The following is a 19603-nucleotide window of genomic DNA, read 5'->3' as shown; positions in this document are numbered from 1 at the left end:
TCCCATCACAATGTGTGCGCCACGAGTTTGCAAGCCTGGGGACGGGAAACATCCCGGCGGCGGGGGATGAGGGCGGGGGGGAGAATCCCACTTGCTTCCCTCCACCTGACTCACCTGGGGCGAGGCAAGCATTCTTCAAAACCAAGGACATGGGCTCTGGTTTGGGAGCAGGCACTATTTTGGGGGGCTGCTTGTGCCTCCCCCCAGGCAAGGATACGGGCTTGGGGTGCACGAAAGTTAAACGGGGTTGAGGAGGCCCGACGGTTGGTGGCCGGGTGACCGGAGACAGCGCCAGGCCACAGGGGGACACGGAGGGGGTGGGGTAGTGGGTCGTGATGATGAGGCCCTGGCTCTGGCTGAAGGTGGTGGCAGAGGCGTCGTGGGTGAGGGTGGCAGAGGCCGTGTGGGTGATGACAGGGGGCGACTTGCTGACTTCGGCAAACTTCTGTGGCTGCAGGAAGGCAGGGGGAGTCGGGGGGTTCAGGGCAGTGGCGGGAGGAGGGCCTAATGGCAAGACGGGGGAAGCAGGTGCCGGGGCTGGGCTGGGCGACAGCAAGGGCATGGTGAACACGGGGAGGAAGGGCTGGGGGACACTCAGTGGTGGTGCAGAGGGACCTAAGTCTGTGGGCTGGAGAAAGGGGTCCCCCGGCTGGGAGGTGTGTTCACAGCCCTGCCCACGCGTGGGGTCCAGGGCCGTGGCTGCAGGGGGCGCGATGAAGCCGTCGGGGAGGCTCGCGGTGGGCAGAGTGGTGGTTGGCAGGATGCTCTCCTAAGAAAGGAAGAGAAGACGTGAGGAACGCACGCTAGAGCCACACTGCTCGCCGTCACTCTCCAGCGCTGCACGCCACAAGGTCCGACACGGTACCCGGCGCCTGGGACGATGCCCCGGGCAGAAGGGACAGAGGTGACGTCTCCCGGCCCTGGGACTGCTAGTCTGCAGGGGATGGATCTGGGTCTCCCCAGGCATCTGCAGGGGTCTTGTTTCCACTAGGAACTCAGTGATAACACAGGGCTCAGACACAGTGACTGTCTGCACACGCTTGGCTCTCGGCCTGGGGATATCTTGTTTCTGGAGTCCGGCGGGGTCCCCCCGAAGTCCCTGCCACCTTCTGTTACAGAGCAGGGGCAGCCTGGATCACAGCTGCTCGCGAGGCTCCCCCAGGACAGTTTCACGTGTCAACTTCTAGAGAGGTCACCTCTTCCTAAAAGGGAAACGCTACAAGGAATCAACTGTTCGGATCTCAGCCTCTACAGGAGAAACTCTTCACAGAGCCAGATGGAAGGAGAGAGGGTCAGGTCACGGGCGCCTAACTGGCTACGGGCACCAGCCTGAGAGTCTCTTAATGGCAGAGAGCCGTGCCTCACTCAGCTCAGCCGTCCCAGCAGCTGGTAACCAACTTGTGTTGCGTGCTGAGTAAAAAGTAAAAGAAATACACGGAACTTCCTCTTCTCAGCGATCTGCGTTTTTCTTTGCTGTCTCACTGGCCCTGTCTTAACTGGTCAAGACAGAGCCCGCTGCACACAGCTTATTTGGGCCTTAGGCGGGAGCGTACGCTTACTGACAGAGTCTCCCACCTCACGGATACCTAAGGATGCTTCCAAGGAGGGCTAGAATAACTCCTTTACACATTATATGTGAGTTCACCGCTGGATCTAGCCACCCCTAGCACTTTGCTTATGGCTGCAAAGGTTTGATGACCAGTCCGGTGCCCCTTCCCCCAAGTTCCCTCTACCTACAGCAGGTGGGCTGTTGTGATCCGGTGCGGGCCCTGAGGCAGGTGCAGGCAGCATGGAGCCGAAAATGGAGCGGCTGGAAGAGAAGAGGTCTGAAAGACAATATCAGGGGCTTGTGAGCTCTGTGCCCATCACTTCACTGCATTAAGATCCAAACAAATCAGGCACTGAACCCCACCTCACCCAGAGGAATGCCATGGCTAGAGGGCATCTCCCCGCCCCCCACCACGAGGTAACTCTGCAGAAAGAGGCCCTCTGATTGGAGCTGCACAGGCTGGCAACCAGTGTGGCCTCTGAAACACTCCCAGGCCTGGGTGGCACCCGCTCTTACAGTGGCAGGAGCTCAAGGACCAGTTCTAACTGCGGGAAACTGCGAGGAAGTGGCTGTGTCGTCGGCGCACTCTGCTGCCTAGTGGGGGAACTGCTTACAGTCAAAGCCAAGCCTGAGGCTCTGAGCCGTGCGGGATGAGACAGAACAACGTCCCAGAAACACTTTCCAGGCCTTGCAGCTACTAGCAAAAAAAAAAAAAAAAAAAAGTTCTGGAAAAATTCTAAGTCCTCCCCCTGGTCCATTCTAACAGTTGCCTCTATGACAGGGAAGGAACATCCACTTTGTCCTGGGTAAAGGGAGATGCAGGTAGCCATGCTCTTTCTCTGCCCCGAGTCCTCACCCTGGAAAGGCTCAAAAGTGTCCATAAAGTCCAGGTTGGGCTGCAAAGGAATCAGCCCCGGTTGAATCATGTCTGCATTTCCCAGATGTGCTGTAAGAATCAGAAAGGAGACAGAGCAATCATTTTGCCTTCTCAGGCCATGCTGTAGGAACATATTAAGGGCCTGGAATGGATCTTCCTGGCCCTGCTCGCATTCTAGATTCTCCCAAGGAGAAACGCAGGCCACTGGCTGGGATTTCTCGTCAGTCCACGGGCATCGTCCACCCTCAGGGGGCAGGAAGGAGAGTTTTCGTAGGAACGGTAGGCCGAGTACCCAGGAAGGGGCACTCCCCAGAAGCCGGGAGCAGCTGTGCAGAGACCCCGCGCTCGGATTTCGGCCTGCGGGCCCTCCCCTGAGGGGCTGGCGGCAGCTGCACGCCGCCAGGTGAGAGGCCAGCCCCGCAGTGCGAATGCTCTTCCTGAGAGTGCGTCACGGGCCCTGTCACGCGCCCCAGGCCCCTGTCCTCCGCTGAGGGACCGTATCAGAAATGCGAAACTGGTTCAGACCAGACCTCCACTGTTCCCTGGCGGTGGCACCACGGGCCTGACAGCAAGGAGGTTGGTGAACCCTTCTCCTCACCGCTCACCCTAGACAAGCGACAGCAGCTCAGGGATGGCCCCGAGGCAGAGCCCGCCCTGGGGGCCTGGTGGAGAGGGCAACGTGTCCAGTCTAGAGTCTAGGGGCGGGTTACCTATTTCGCGCGGGTTGGGCCAGGCCACGGGCGGGTGCGAGGAGAGCGTGGAGAAGAGGGTGTCGCTGAATTCCGACATGAGCATGTCTGTGCTCAGCAGCGCGTCCTCCTCCATGGGGACGGGGGTCTTCCAGCCATCCCCGTGCTTGTGCCAGTAAAGCAGGTCATCGTCCTGCCACCGACGGGGGGAAGGACAAACCAAAGGGGCGGGAGTGACTCGGGAGTTCCCAGCACGCCCCATCAGGGAAATACGCTGCACCGTTTCACAGAGCAGCAAGGGCTCCCGCTTAAGAGACGAGGCGAGGGGGTGGGAACTGCAGGGAGAAACCCCCTCCAGCCCCCCAGCAGAGAACTGGCTCGTTTCCTTCACATCCTTCACGTGAGAAGGGGGGCGGCCCCTCCTCTAGCCCCAGGGAGAGTCCACGCCCCCACCACCTTCTGCTGCAGTGCTGGGCCACCCAAGTCACTGCTGTTTCTTGTCAAAGGGGGAGGTCCCATGAGGGTCCTCATGGCCCCCAAGCTCACACACCTGGGCCAGGCTGGAGAGGTCCTCATCCTTGTGCTGCTGGAGCTGCGGAGAAAGGACAGAGAGGGCCGATGTGGTCACTCAGGGCCCAGGCAGGGGACGAGGCCCTCGGCCTCTCCTTCGTGGAAGGGGCTAACCTCCAGAAACATCTAGGCCTTCTCCCTCTGGGAGGCGGGCGGGGAGAGGGACGCTGCCCCTGCCGTCCCCAGGCCAACGCTGGACACCGAGGAGACTCCCAACCAGCGTGTGTGGAATAAAGAGCCCTGGCTCCTGGCTGGAGACGCTGAGAGCAAAGGTCACACGACCAAAGCAGGCCACCACTTGGGCTGGGCTAGAATGCTGGGCCAAGGAGAGGGGCGGCCAGCTCCGGGCCACAGCCTTGGGGGCCAGTGTTCTGAATCCGGGCTCACTTCTTCCCTCCCCTACGGGGCTTCCTGAACGTGCTCTCTTTGGAGCCCGAGCCAGATACCCTTTTCTTGAAGTAGGTTCTCCACTTGTGGTACTCCCGGATCACGATCTCAATGCGGCTCTTCCAGTACTTCCCTTCCGTGGTGATGGCCTGTGGGGAGACGCGGGGCAGAGTGACGCGGCGGCGCTGGAAGAGCCACCCTGCCAACAAACACGCGTCTGGCTCCGGAAGTCAGGCCCGGGCAATCCAGCTCTGAGAAGCAGGCTGCCTGCCGGCGGCTTCGTCCACAGAGTGCGTCCCGCCTCTGCTGGGCCCCACCCGGCCTCTGAGTGATGGGGAGCTTTCATTTCATGGCCCATGATAACCCAGGGGGCTTCGGCGGCACCCGGCCTCTGAGTGATGGGGAGCTTTCATTTCATGGCCCATGATAACCCAGGGGGCTTCGGCGGCCCAGGTCCTGGAGGCTGGACCGGAGCAGGGGTCAGACAGAGTGCCTGGCAGGGGAGAAGCACAGAGTTCCCGGCGCTGGAGGAACCTCCAGAGACCCGGGCTAGCTCTCAAATGCCCTTAGCCTCCGCCACGTTTCCAAAGGGTGAAAACAAACGGCCAGTCACAGAAGGTTCAGGTGGAAAGTGACCTCTAAGATACAGTCCAGCCTCCCCACTGCGCAGGGCAGGGAGCCCCTCCAGAGCAGCCTTGAGGACCTCTGGTGACGAGGAGTTCACGACGGCCTCCGAGAGCCCACCTCACTTTCAGATTCCTTTTTTTTTTAATGGCTGGAAAATATTAAAGCAAGTCCCAGATATCCTATCATAAATCCCACATAATTTCACCCAAAAATACTTCACTGTGTGTCTCTGACAGTGAATAATGCAATATTATTACCAGACCGAAAAAAGTGATATTCCTTAATACTAACACCAGATCATGTCCTATGGCTCCAAACTGTCTTTCATTAGGTTACTTTCCAAGTTTTCCCCTTTTCATGGTAACAGTGAGACATGCTTGGACAAAACTAAAACGATGCAGATGAGTAAAAAGTGAGAGAAGAGTCTTCCCTCCTCCTCACTCTAATCCCACGAGGAAACAATTTCTGTATATCCTTCAAGACATTTCCTATGCATGTACAATCACACAGACACACACTTTAAAAAATTAACCTAAAGATACTCAAATACTGTTGTGCAATTTGCTTTTATTCATTTACTGTTTCTTCAACATCTTTCCCTCTCAGTATATAAAGATCTCAAGGTCATTCTTTAATAGTTAAAGATGCCTGCCTTGTAAGGAGTCAAGATCCCTCCCCGTGGGACATCCCTGGTGGCACAGTGGTTAAGAATCTGCCTGCCAACTCAGGGGCCACGGGTTCGAGCCCTGGTCCGGGAAGATCCCACATGCCGTGGAGCAACTAAGCCCGTGCGCCACAACCACTGGGCCTGCGCTCTAGAACCCGCGAGCCACAACTACTGAAGCCTGCACTCTAGAGCCCGTGCTCCGCAACAAGAGAAGCCACTGCAGTGAGAAGCCCGCGCGCCACAATGAAGAGTAGCCCCCGCTCGCCGCAACTAGAGAAAAGCCCACGCGCGGCAACAAAGACCCAACACAGACAAAAATAAATAAATAATTTAAAAAAAGAAAAAAATAGATTCCCTCCGCATTGACTTCCAGAGAAATACTGACATTAAAAGAAAGTAGAGGGTAAGTCCCGGTTGGAGGACCCCCCCCTCAGTCCCTGGGTCAGCCCGGTCTGAGAAGGCGGGAGCCTCTGTGGGGTGTCAGAGGCCACCTGCCCCCTGCATCGCCATCACTTCTCAGGGTCAAAACAGCTGCCAGGACACCACAGCCCCAGCACCCTGTCCTGCATCCTCCCTCTGCGGGACCCAGAGCCCTCAGTCCCACCTTTGTGAGTCACCTCCTCCCGAGTGAGGGCCCACCACATGCCAAGTACCTCTGGCCGCCGGTGCTCGTCCACTTCCACAGAGCCGTCCAGTGGAGTGACAAAGTGGCACACGGGGTTCTTGCGCTTCTCCAAATCTGGGCGGGGAGAGGATGAGATAGCATCACTGAGGCAGAGACCCCCGCAGGAGCTCCGCCTCTTCTGTTCACACCCCACCCCTCAGGGGGGACCCTTAAGGGTTCTTTCCTTCTCCTTCCCTTGGAAAACGAGATTTCAGGGAAATAAAGGGGTCCAGGTCCAAGGAAAAGAGTCTGGCAGTGATGTGTGGGCGAGAAAGGGAGTCTGGCTGATCAAGAGAAACACCGGCCTGAGCCTAGGGGACCCCGAGCACGCCAATCTCCTGCAGAAGTCACCAGATCCACCCGTACCCAAGCCAGCTGGACACAGGACGCGGCCTGGGCCTGCATCGTCCCAGACCTGCTGAAAACGGGAACTGTTCCCCGACTCTCCAAATGCCACCTCTCGGCTGTACACCCGTCCCTCCTCCTCTGCCTTTACAACACTGAGCACACTAGGTTGGGAGCAATCGGCCTACACTTCCGCCTCCTGCAGACGCTTGGCTGGGCCCCCAGCGCCGATGGCGATAAGGGTCCAGTTCACTCGGATTTGGCCACACACGGCCCGAGAGAGACTTCTGTTTGACACACAGTGTTACAAGAGCAGGCGCCGGGGCCCCGAGGTGCAAAGGCCTCCTGGTGGCAGAACCTGGAGGGTCTCCAGCCCAGCCACGCGGCACTTACACTGCATGTACCACGCCCGCCAGATGGCATTGTTGAGCCGGATCTTGTCTCTCCACTGGAGCTTCAGGCCCTTGAAATTCTTCCACTTCGGAGACACCAACTTCCCACTGAAAGGTAAAATGAAGAGGGGAAACTCAGTGGTTTCTCTGAAAATGGAATGAAATCACAAAGTGCCACCCAATCACTCCAGGCCTCAAAATTCTGGTTTAACCCATGTAAGCCACAGGCTAGGCTTGACAGGATACACAAGGCACTTTAGGATTTCTGCAAAGTGATATGGATGGGGTAAGGGGGGCAATGGTGTTGGGTATGGAGGAATCAGGACTGGCCGTGGGTTGGTAACTGCTGGAGTGAAGCGATGGTACACGGGGTTCACTATCCTATTCTGTCTACTTTCAAATATCTTTAAAATTTTCCATAATTAAAAGTTAAAAATCTGCTGATTTTGCCTCATACATGTATCAAATCATCATGTTGTACACCTTAAGCTTAAACAATGTTATAAGTCAATTTTATCTCAGTAAAGTTGGGGGAAGGAAAAAAGAAATCTGCTGACCACCGAACGAAAGCCAGCCCCCTTGAACCTGGTCTTGGCCACCTCCTTTGCCACCAGTCCCCCTGAGGCACTTCCAATCCAGGCACACAAACGCCCCACTGGCCTTAGAACCTGCGGGCCCCCTCCTGCCTCCAGGCCCCTGTGCTCGCCGTCCTCACCCTTCACGGAGCTCCCTCCGCCCCTGGCCACCTGCTCAGCCTTCCGAGTGACGCTCAAACACCGTCTCCTCCGAGCCGGCACTGGCCTCTCCCAGGCTGCTGCCAACCCCTTCAGGATCCCTGAGCGCTGTTCACACCTCAAGGACAGCACTCATGCACTCACCGTACAGCAACGTGTCCCCACACCTCCTGCCACTAGACCGCAGCTTCTCGAGGGGAGGGCCCTTCCGGCATCCTCATCTTAAGCACCCAGCACAGAACTTGGCACAGCGCAGGGGCTCGTGTAATAATTCTCCACTGAATGACTTAAAGGGCCCTTGCAAACAAAGCTGACGGCAGGCAAGGAATGCTGCCTGGTGGCACAGGCTGCTCAGATAGTTTAGTTTTCCAAGGGCTGTGCCAGGAGCCACCTCTGAGCAGCTGGCATAGGGCTTCCGCTCTTCAGATGGCTTGAGAGGGGCAAGGCACTGTCACTGGTCCATACAAAGGCGGTTCTGTGGGTTCTACATCCCTGCAGGCCACAGCCCTGCGCCTTCTCCAAACCCACTCGGAAATCCCACGTGACAAGCAGTCACAGCAGCTGGGGTCTTCAAAGACAGTGCCTGAGCGATAAACCTTCCCTGAACCCGAACACCTGGTTTATAAAGCAGAAGCCCCTGGCAGCGCACCGGGCAAACCTCATGCCCCCGCCCCAACTCAACCCAGCACTGGCCTAGGCTTTGGAAGAAGGCTGTGACCCCCTGCCCCAGAGAAAAAGTCACAGCAAATCCTCTGAGAATTTGAGGGACAGACAGACAGAAGCCCCCTCAGTTCAAAGGGTCAAGGGCTTCGAGCCCATCACACGCCTCCCTCCTCCCGCCTCTCCCCGGTCCAAAGGCACCTCCACCCCAGCTGCCACCTGCGTTTAACCGCCAGCAGCCCACTGTTTCTCAGCCTGTGTGGCACGACTGCGCACTGGCTGTGAACTTTCACAGTCACTTAACTTCTCCGACACACCAGTTTCCTGGGTAAAATTACAATAACACCATTGCCTCCAGAGTGTTTTAATAAGGATTAAATGTACACACACACACGTTCTTAGACACACAGGACAGGTAAACCCTAAGGTAAAATGTAAATGTAAGCTATTAATAACCACCTCAGTGATCTGGATTTAAGTTATTTTCCGAAGGCCTGGCTTTTAACACCTCCTGACTTGAAAAGTCCTCTCTTTCGTGTTTGCCGCCACTGTTGTGGGGTGCCTCCTCCCCACAGGAAGAAAAGGTGACACCCATGGGCCCCCCTCTCGACACCCGCGAGCAGAGACCACGGCAAAGGTCAGCCCTGACCCCCGCACAGCTGCAGAGCCACTCGCTTCCTCAGGGCCCGGAAGGCAGGCCTGGGTCCATCTACTCACTCGACAAGCGTTGAGGACCTACTGTGTGTCGTGCACACGCTAGGAGGGGAGGGAAAGGATGGATGAGGCGGATGAGGTCCCGGCCCTCATGGAGCACATGAGCTGCTGAGGCATGAGTCCTGCCTACGTGCTGAGTGCCTCGAACAAGAGCAAAGGGCTGTGGGAACACAGTTGGCATAACTAGCCCTGTCTGAGCAGTCACAAGAGGCATTCTGGAGAAGGTAACATCTCAGCTGAGGCCCAGAGGATGAGGAAACTTCAGCTAAACCAAGGAGAGGCAGAAAGGCCCGTGCTGGTCCTTCTGCCTGGCTTGACAGTCCTCAGAAGATCAACACAGGTCCGGTCAAGGCCGTAGAAAACACCCAGAATGGCAGGAGCTGGAGGGGTGGGGGAGGCGGGGGGATGCTTCTAGGCCAGTCTGGAGGGCAGAGTATATACCAGAGTATATTGGTCCCGCCTCTGGGCAAAACCAACCCTCTTTCCCCTCTTCTGAAAGATCTTCCAGCAACCCGCTGTCTAGCCAGGCAGGGTGTTCCTGCCTGTTCCAGGAAAAAACAAAACAAAACAGAAAACCCTCCCTATTTTTTTATTTCCTTAAGGGAAAACAAAACTTTTCTATAATTGACAGCTTCCTATGTTGAAGGCCAGGCTTCAAACACCACTTTCTCTGTGTGTCTAGCAGGACCAGAATCCTGACCCGGCATCTGCCACCTGCAGAGACAGCTGCCGAGGACAGAAGCAGGAGAAGAGACGGGATGGAAAACGAGGACTCCTGCGGGGAGAAACTTTGGTGTCCTGCAACGTTCCGTTACATTTTTTTTTTGTTTTTTTTGGCCGCACCGCACGGCATGTGGGATCTTAGTTCCCCGACCAGGGATGGAACCCGTGGCCCCTGCAGTGGAAGCGCGGAGTCTTAACCACTGGACCGCCAGGGAAGTCCCCTGCAACATTCTGTTAAGAACTGACCACCAGGCTTAATATAAACCCACCCTTACTCCTGCTTTGTTACTTAAGACAAAGTGGCTGATGTGAGCATACAGCATCTTCTCAGAGAAGTCAGACAATGCCAACAGCTTCAGTTACTTACCACGAAGGGGGTGGGAAGATTCAGAGAGAGGTCAAACCCTGGAAGGCTAGAAACCAAATCTGATAGGGTATAGTTTGGGCTTCTCATCTTCTTCCTCCTCAACTGCTGGGATGTTTCCCTCTTCCTTGATGTTTATTTCCAACTGCTATCACCCATCAACTGAGGCTTCTGTAATATCTCAACAGCCAACAGGCGGCGCTCAACCAACGCAAAGAAGTAAGTCTGCAACCAAAACCAAAACCTAAACAGCCCTCAGAGGTGGAGAGAAGTTTCCTTACTGATGGGCTCCCTGGAGGCTTTGATGTGCTGATGTCACTATCAATCTTCAACGGGGAGAGGAGACATTCCCTATACAGACATCCGAAGACAAGGACTGGGACCCTTTCTATGGAGGTACCCCAAGTCTAGTTTCCCATGGAACATACAGGAAACGCTGCTCTAAAGAGTTCTAAAAGGGACCGTGCAGCTCCTTGGTGGAGCTCCCTTGAGCAGGACGCCCACAAAGCACCCATGGTCGGACTCCTGCTCCCCTCAACCCCGTCCCAGCTTCACTCGGCTTCCAGACTCGGCTGATTGGGATACTTCTTAGTCTAACTCAGGGTTCTGCCATATTCCTTCTTTAAAGTGCTACCATTGGGACTTCCCTGGTGGTCCAGTGGTTAGGACTTTGCCTTCCAATGCAGGGGGTGTGGGTTCAATCCCTGGTCGGGGAGCTAAGATCCCACATGCTTTGGGGCCAAAACACCAAAACATAAAACAGAAGCAGGGGCTTCCCTGGTGGCGCAGTGGTTAAGAATCCGCCTACCAACTCAGGGAACATGGGTTCAAGCCCTGGTCTGGGAAGATCCCACATGCCGCTGAGCAACTAAGCCCGTGCGCCACAACTACTGAGCCTGCGCACCTAGAGCCCATGCTCCACAACAAGCGAAGCCACCGCAATGAGAAGCTTGTGCACCGCATCGAAGAGTAGCCCCCGCTCTCTACAACTAGAGAAAGCCCGCGCGCAGCAACGAAGACCCAACACAGCCAATAAATAAAAAAAAAAAAAAAAAAAAAAAAACAGAAGCAGTATTATAACAAATTCAATAAAGACTTTAAAAATGGTCCACATCAAAAAAATCTTTAAAATAAAATAAAGTGTTAGCAGAAACACATTATCAAAATTTCTGAGACCACTGGCAAGACCTCCTCCACCCTTGCCTCCCAACCCCGCCTCCTTAAACGCCTGGGAACCCACACACACACACCAGCTTCCTGATCAGAACAATGACCCTGATTCACCCCCAACTCTCCCCGTCTTACTCTGGGAAGGCCAGGGTCTGGGTCTCACTCAACCCAGCACAGTGCCTGGCACGTGGGAGGTGCAATTAAATATGGAATTACTGAGTGCTAAACTTTTCCATAAAGAACAATCTTCATCCCCACCCTGCCACAGCAGCCCTTCCTAGAAGACAGGTTCATGACACGGGCAGGAAGTCTACAGCACAACAAAAGTCTCTCTCAAAACTGCCATTGGGTGCAACGAGCAAACTGAATTCTTCAGAGGTCTGGCAGGAGACTGCTTTGGAATGAAAATTAAAATGCAAGCCTTGCACAGACAGGAGCTGGAATTAAGAAGAACGGGGGAGAGTGAGATTGGGGCGGGGATTTGGGGTTCTGTTGGTCCCAGGTAGGATTAGGTCCCAGGTCCTAATTCCTGGCCAGACCATTCTCTCCAAAAGAAAGCAGGCAAGGGTTCTGGGGTCTACCGGTGTGGGGCCCAGAGAGTGGTGGAGTCCATTCATTTGGTCATGCAACCATATTTGCTTGTGAGGCAATACTTCTTCACCATTCCTGATGCTTCCTGGAAACCCACGAGCAAAACGTTCCGAGGCCTGTACTACCCAAAGCAATATACATATTTAATGCAACACCTATCAAAATACCCATGACATTTTTCACAGAACTAGAACAAACAATCCTAAAATTTATATGGAACCATAAAAGACCCAGAATTACCAAAGCAATCCTGAGGAAAAAGAACAAAGGAGGCATAACCGTCCCAGACTTCAGACAATACTACAAAGCTACAGTAATCAAAACAGCGTGGTACTGGCATAAAAACAGACACATGGATCAATGGAACAGAATAGAGAGCCCAGAAATAAACCCATACACCTATGGACAATTAATCTTTGACAAAGGAGGCAAGAATATACAATGGGGAAAAGACAGTCTCTTCAGCAAGTGCTGATGGGAAAGTTGTACAGCCACATGTAAATCAATGAAGCTAAAACACACCTTCACACCATACACAAAAATAAACTCGCAATGGCTTAAAGACTTAAATATAAGACAAGACACCATAAAACTGCTAGAAGAGAGCACAGGCAAAACATTCTCTGACATAAATCATACCAATGTTTTCTTAGGCCAGTCTCCCAAGGCAATAGAAATAAAAACAAAAATAAACAAATGGGACCTAATCAAACTTATAAGCTTTTGCACAACAAAGAAAACCATAAAGAAAACAAAAAGACATCCTACAGACTGAGAGAAAATATTTGCAAATGATGCGACTGACAAGGGCTTAATTTCCAAAATATATAAACAGCTCCTACAATTCAATAACAAAAAAACAAACAACCCAATCGAAAAATGGACAGAAGACCTAAACAGACATTTCTCCAAAGAAGACATACAGATGGCCAACAGGCACATGAAAAGATGCTCATCTTCGTTAATTATTAGAGAAATGCAAATCAAAACTGCAATGAGGTACGACCTCACACCAGTCAGAATGGTCATCATTAAAAAGTCTACAAATAATAAATGCTGGAGGGGGTGTGGAGAAAAGGGAACCCTCCTACACTGTTGGTGCGAATGTAAATTGGTGCAGCCACTATGTAAAACATTATGGAGTTTCCTCAAAAAACTAAGAGTAGAACTACCATATGATCCTGCAATCCCACTCCTGGGCATACACTCAGACAAAACTATAATTCGAAAAGATACATGCTGGACTTCCCTGGTGGCGCAGTGGTTAAGAATCCGCCTGCCAATGCAGGGGACACAGGTTCGAGCCCTGGTCCAGGAATATCCCATATGCCGCGGAGCAACTAAGCCCATGCGCCACAACTACTGAGACTGCGCTCTAGAGCCCGCAAGCCACAACTACTGAGCCCGCGTGCCACAACTACTGAAGCCTGTGCGCCTAGAGCCCGTGCTCCGCAACAAGAGAAGCCACCGCAATGAGAAGCCCACGCACCGCAACGAAGAGTAGCCCCTGCTTACCACAACTAGAGAAAGCCTGCACGCAGCAACGAAGACCCAACGCAGCCAAAAATAAATAAATAAATTTATTTAAAAAAAAAAAGACACATGCACCCCTATGTTCATAGCAGCACTATTTACAATACCCAAGACATGGAAACAACCTAAATGTCCACTCACAGATGGATAAAGAAGATGTAGTACAAATATACAATGGACTATTACTCAGCCATTAAAAAGTGAAATAATGCCACTTGCAGTAACATGGATGGACCTAGAGATTATCATACTAAGTGAAGTAAGTCAGAAAGAGAAACAAATACCATATGATATCACTTATATGTGGAATCTAAAATACGACACAAATGAACAAATCTACAAAACACAGACTTACAGACATAGAGAACAGACTCGTGGTTGCCGAGGAGGGTGGGGTCGGGGAGAGAAGGACTGGGAGCTCTGGATTAGCAGATGCAAACTAGTATACATAGGATGGATAAACAACAAGGTCCTACTGTATAGCACAGGGAACTAAATTCAATATCCTGTGATAAACCATAATGGAAAAGAATATGAAATAGAATGTCTATGTGTATCACTGAGTCACTTTGTTGCACAGCAAAAATTAAACACAACATTGCAAGTCAACCACACTTCAATAAAATTAAAAAAAAAAATTAAAACAAAAAAAAGGGCTTCCCTGGTGGCGCAGTGGTTAAGAATCTGCCTGCCAACTCAGGGGCCACAGGTTCGAGCCCTGGTCCAGGAAGATCCCACATGCCACGGAGCAACTAAGCCCACGCGCCACAACTACTGAGCCTGCGCTCTAGAGCCCGCGAGCCACAACTACTGAGCCCACGTGCCGCAACTACTGAAGCCCGCGTGCCTAGAGCCTGTGCTCTGCAACGAGAGAAGCCACTGCAATGAGAAGCCCACACACTGCAATGAAGAGTAGCCCCCGCTCGCTGCAACTAGAGAAAGCCCGTGCACAGCAATGAAGACACAACGGAGCCAGAAATTAAATAAGTAAATAAATAAATTTAAAAAATAATAATAAAATAAAACAAGCAAACAAAAAACATTCCTAGGCCTGTCTCCCCCTTACTCCCTCCCAGCTAGGTGGAGTGGGTGAGCTACGGAGTGTGGAAAGCAGGACTGGCGTGGGGGGCCAGGCCCTTCTCCTTTCCTCTTGTGGGAAAGCTGCCCACTGAGGGCCCAGGCCCCTCCTGTTCTGCTCCTACAGAGAGAGCCTGGGGTCGGGGAGGCCCCTCTTAGTCCCAGGCTGCCTGGAAAGACGGTCTGGGGTTCCCTTAAAAGCCACATCCTCAGCTTGATCAACCATACGGAGAATAATTCAGCCAGCATCTGCTGAATCTTTTTCGTTGTGTAAAATACATGTAACATAAAAGTTACTATTTTGACCATTTAGAAATGTACAATTCAGTGGCATCCAGTACGTTCACAACGCTGTGCAACCACAGCTGCTACCTAGTTTCAGTGCTGTTTTCATCACCCCCAAGGGAGCCCTGTACCCACCAGCGGTCTCGCCCCATTACATTCCCCCTGGCCTCTGGCAACTACTAATCTACTTTCTGTTTCTATGGGTTTCTTTCTTCTGGACATTTCACATAAACAGAATGATAAAATGTGTGGCCTTTTATGTCCGGCTTCTTTAACTTAGCGCAATAGTTTCAAGGGTCATCCACACTGCAGCATGAATCAGTACTCCCTTTTTATGGCTGAATCATATTCCATTGGATGGAGAGACCACATTTTGTTTATTCTTTCATCTGCTGATGGACACTTGGGTTGTTTGACATTTTGGCCATTGTGAAGAGTGCTGGTGTGAACTGACTCCAGTTTTATTTCCCAATCGGCTCAGAATGCTGGTTAAGGGGGAGAGGTCTGATCATTACACTGGCACCGGGGACATGATGATGGGCAAAAACAACTGTGACCTTTGTTGGAGGTCAAGCGGGCAACTGTCTATCAACATTTCAAATGCACATCCCTCTGACTCACGATTCCACTGTTAGGAGTTGAGTCTGTAGACGCATTTGCACGTGGGCACAAAGACATAAATAGAAGACATTAAACGGCAGTACTGTTTGTGGGAGCAAAAGGCTGGGAACAACACACGTTTATATGGGCTGATGTACAGGCAAGATCTGCAAGATGTATTAAGTGGGGAAAAAAAACAAGGTGCAAGATATACAGGATGGCCACCATTTGTATTTTCAACAGGGAGATATGCATACAGACACACACACACAGGAAGGGAGGGAGAAGGAGGGAGGAAGACAACCAGTCAATCTCAGGAAAGACACACAAGAAACAGGTAACAGTGAAACAGTGATTTCCCTTTGGAGAGCTGAATCGCAGAATTAAGGGGGCTCAGCCAGAGAGTTAGTTTTCACTGTTTACCATTTTTCTACTGTTTAAATATAACACAGGAATGTATTATTTTTTCAAAATAAACAAGAGAAAAAGACCAGGTATAGTCCAAGACCTTATAGGGCTTCTAGTTAATTGGGGAAGGAAATTAATCACATGAGCAGATATAAAACTTGTATGCAAGTCAGTTTTGTGCACCGGATCCAAATATGAGGATAATAGCTAATAAGTGGTTTCTTTAATGAGTGACTGGATCAATAATGCTCAGACTGGTCTCTCTATTCCAGGCAGGACTCCGATTCTTTTTCTTCAAAAAAGCGGTCTCTATTGGCTTTCCCTGGGATCTGGGCCTGGTTCCACAGGCTGCTAGGAGCCAAAACTAACAGGCTCCAGACAGACAAAGGTTCATTGAGGAGCCAAGGCGTGGGGAGCGGCCCTGCGAGTGGCATGGCAGGAGGAGGGCACCGTGTTCAACGGAACCGCCCTGGAGCCACGGGCCCTCCGCCCTGGGCCACCTGCCCAAGCAGAGTCTCCACCCGGAGAAAGCCTGTGAGGTTTTCAGGCCCTGCTCCCACGCCCAGGCGTGGGTCCTCTCTCCTGCACCCCAAATTCATCCTCCTCCTGGGGCACTTGGCATCTTTTTTTCTTTTTCTTTTTTTTTTTTTAACATTCAAAGAAAGTCGTATTGGAGAAGCAGGATCGGAGGGCGATGGCAGCAAGGCAGGAATATGGGCTCCCCAGGTCCTCATTCCAGGTCTGTCCTGCTGACAAGGGGGGGGTGTGTGTGGTTTGTGTGTGGTGCATGCATGTGTGTGTATGTGTGTAGTGTATGCTTGTGTGTGTGGGTATGTGGGTACAGTGTGGTGTGTGTGTGTGGTATGTATGGTGTGTGTGAGTGTGTGTGTGGGTGTGCCAGTGTGTCTAGGTGTGTGTCTGCTCACATGTGTGAGCATGTTTGTGAGGACTGGGGTTGTCTGTTTTGTGTAAAAAGCAGGGAGTAATCATGTCCATGACCATCAAAAGTTAGAGCACCACGATGGAGTTGAAAGAGACAAAACCGGGCTAGCCGCAGCAGTGGCCCCTTCGCCCTGACTGTGAAGGTCAGTGACTTGTGTCCTTGCTGGGAGCACTCCCTGCTGTGTCCCGGCCTCCCATCTGCGGACAGACACCGCCATGCCTACACCATTCCCAAGCAAATGAGGAAAGAGAGTGCTTTCCATTTCTGGGCTGGTGACAACGGGAGCTGTCGGAGCCCCACCTTTGGTAAAAAGGGTGCCGATGTCCCCTCCCCGACAGGAGAGCCGGGGACCACAGGAGGCGTGAAAGGACTGGGTCTGGTGCAGAGTAAGTGCTGCCCAAACCTGGGGCTTGTTGCTGAACACTGAAGTTGAGTCTTGGGCATGTTCCTGAGTGTTAAGGCCCGGCGTTTCCTGTCCGGTTCGAGCCACCACTGGCCTTTCAGGCAGGAAGCAGGGGTGCTGGGCAGGGCACCAGTTAAAGCCATAACCATATGTCTACTTGCCAGGAGAGTAAACTTGAATCCAGAACCCAGGGTGTTCCCGACTCCTCTAGACTGAGGATGGGACCAGACCTACAACGGGGACAAGTGGTGTCTCACTTCAACTGCATCACTTGTTAATAAAATACTTTTAAAAATCTGCATATTAGCTATGTGTCTCTTACTTTATGAGCTGTCCGTGCCTTCTGTCTTTTAAAAAACTTTTTATTTTGAAATAATTATACACTCACAGGAAGTAAAAAAAAATAGTACAAAGCGTCCCATGGACCCTTCGCCCAGCCTTCCCCAGTGGTGGCACCTTCTCTAGCTGTAGCACAACCTCAAAACTAGGAAACCAGCTTTGGGAACATTGTTGTTACCTAGACGACAGATTTTATTCAGTTTTCACCATCCGTTGAAGTGTTAGTTGTTTTTTTCTTGCTATTTTATATTGGTAATACTATAATATTAATGATATTAACGCTTTGTGATATTTCTGCCAATGTTTCCCCTAGGTTTTGGTTTTTACTTCTTTTTATAGCATGTCTTTGAATAAGTAGGTTATATTTTTGTGTAGTCATATCTACTGGTCTTTAGAATTTCTTTTATTGCTTCCCTGCCTGCCCACCCACCCTATCCAGAGATTTACTTTTCATTTTAATCTCTTTTTTAGCCTTTTTAGTCTTATCTGATTTTTAAATAAATTATATACTCACATTGAAAGAAAATTCAAACAACACAGAACAGTACAAAGAACAAAAGCAAAGTCACCTGCAATTCCACCACCTAGAAATCACCATTGTTTAAATTTTGGTGATAACATTGTGTAGTGAAGAAACAACCTCGTTCAAAGAGAAGGCCCTTGCCCTCAGCTCCTGAGGGGTAACCTCTAGGCCGCTGGAATGGCCTGCCCAACAGGAGTATCTGCGTTTGCCTGGGGCTTTGGCCACAGGACAACCTCACTATGTAATTACAATGGGGGCCCTGGAGCAGGGGGTGTCAGTTCCGATCTCCAGAGGAACCCATGACTAAAGGTATCAGCTGTCTCTGGGAGGGTCTGGAGACGAGAGGCCAGCCACACAGACAGTGATCCGGCCCCTGTAGAAAATCTGAAGACCAAAGACTCAGGTGAGCTTCCCTGGTTGACAGCATCACACATCGTGGCCGGAGGGAGGTAACGCCGTCCACTGGGAGAGGACAACCAGAAGCTCCACATGGGGACGCCTCCTGGACTCTGCCCTATGCATGGCTTCCCTTGGCTGATTTAACCTGAATCTTGTCCCTGAGATAAACTGCAAGCATGAGTATAACAGCGTTCAGTGAGTTCTGTGAGTCCTTCTAGCAATTACAGAACCTGAGGATGGTTTTGGGAACTTGCAATTGGTGTTAGAAGTGAGGGAAGTCTTGGGAAATTCCCCAGCAGTCCAGTGGTTAGGACTCCAGGCTTTCATGCCGTGGGCCCAGGTTCAATCCCAGGTCGGGGAACTAAGATCCCACAAGCTGCGACACGTGGTCAAAAAAAAAAAAAAAAGGGAGTCTCGTGGACTACCTTCTGCAACTTTGTAGTTGGTCCTAAATCCTTATAATATATATTTATTTGATTACGTATATATGTGTGTATTTATTTAGATTAAAACATATGAAAAAAGTATTTAAATATATGGAATTATTTTGTTTTATAATTCATTTTTTCACTTACAGGTCATGGACATCTTATTATAGTTGTATACAGCTTTTATTGGTTACAAAATATTCCATTATATACATTTATCACAATCTACTTAACCACTTTTCAATAAATAGGCATTTGTTTATATTAACGGACATACATTGTTTCTATTTTTCACTATTATAAACATAGTGCTTCAATGACCATACTGCTACTTACATTTTTGTGCAATTGCACAACTGTTTCTGTGAGATAAATTCCTAGAAATTGGAAAGCTGAATCAGAGGGTATTTGTACATTTATAATTTTGTAATAGTCAAAGAATCTTTCAAGGTTTATACTAATTTACACTCCTAATACCAGTGAATAGTACCTACTTCTGCAAACCATTACTCAAATTAGTTATTTAAAGATTTTTTTTTTTTTGATGTGGACCATTTTTAAAGTCTTTATTGAATTTGTTACAATATTGCTTCTGTTTTATGTTTCGGTTTTTTGGCCCCGAGGCATGTGGGATCTCAGCTCCCTGACCAGGGATCGAACCCGCACCCCTTGCATTGGAAGGCGAAGTCTCAACCACTGAACCACCAGGGAAGTCCCAATGTCTGCTAATCTTACAAACAAACATTTAGACCACTAATTTTTTAGTTCCCACTTATTAGTATCTTTTATGTTTATTGGCCATTGGATTTTTTAATGTTAACTGTCTGCATGTCTTCCGCTGGTTTTCTGTTGTTTGAAAGCTCTTACTTTGGTGGAAATGTCTGTCACACACATGGCAGAGTTAATGTGTCCGTCTTGACTATTTATCTTTGCCTCGACTAT

General features: G+C 50.9%; 1 protein-coding gene across 3 annotated transcripts in view; it reads right to left on the bottom strand.

Annotated features, from left to right (window-relative positions):
• The window catches only part of MLXIP (MLX interacting protein), a 62139-nt gene that overhangs the window by 10776 nt on the left and 31760 nt on the right, over positions 1-19603 (bottom strand). For all 3 annotated transcript variants that reach the window (XR_014234526.1, XM_082355883.1, XM_082355884.1), the window contains exons 2-9: positions 6769-6875; positions 6020-6105; positions 4132-4221; positions 3666-3707; positions 3137-3308; positions 2406-2495; positions 1738-1826; positions 115-769 (exon numbers count right to left, since the gene is read on the bottom strand). Coding sequence is in view for 2 of the 3 variants with exons in the window: in XM_082355883.1 (XP_082212009.1) it covers positions 115-769; positions 1738-1826; positions 2406-2495; positions 3137-3308; positions 3666-3707; positions 4132-4221; positions 6020-6105; positions 6769-6875 (1331 nt within the window). In the remaining variant the exon portion in view is untranslated. The remainder of the gene's footprint in view (positions 1-114; positions 770-1737; positions 1827-2405; positions 2496-3136; positions 3309-3665; positions 3708-4131; positions 4222-6019; positions 6106-6768; positions 6876-19603) is intronic.

This window comes from Balaenoptera borealis (genome assembly GCF_965194805.1).
Source record: "Balaenoptera borealis genome assembly, chromosome: 14".
Lineage (NCBI taxonomy): Eukaryota > Metazoa > Chordata > Mammalia > Artiodactyla > Balaenopteridae > Balaenoptera > Balaenoptera borealis.
The sequence above is the reverse complement of the archived record's forward strand: the minus strand, read 5'-3'. Positions and strand labels throughout refer to the sequence as shown.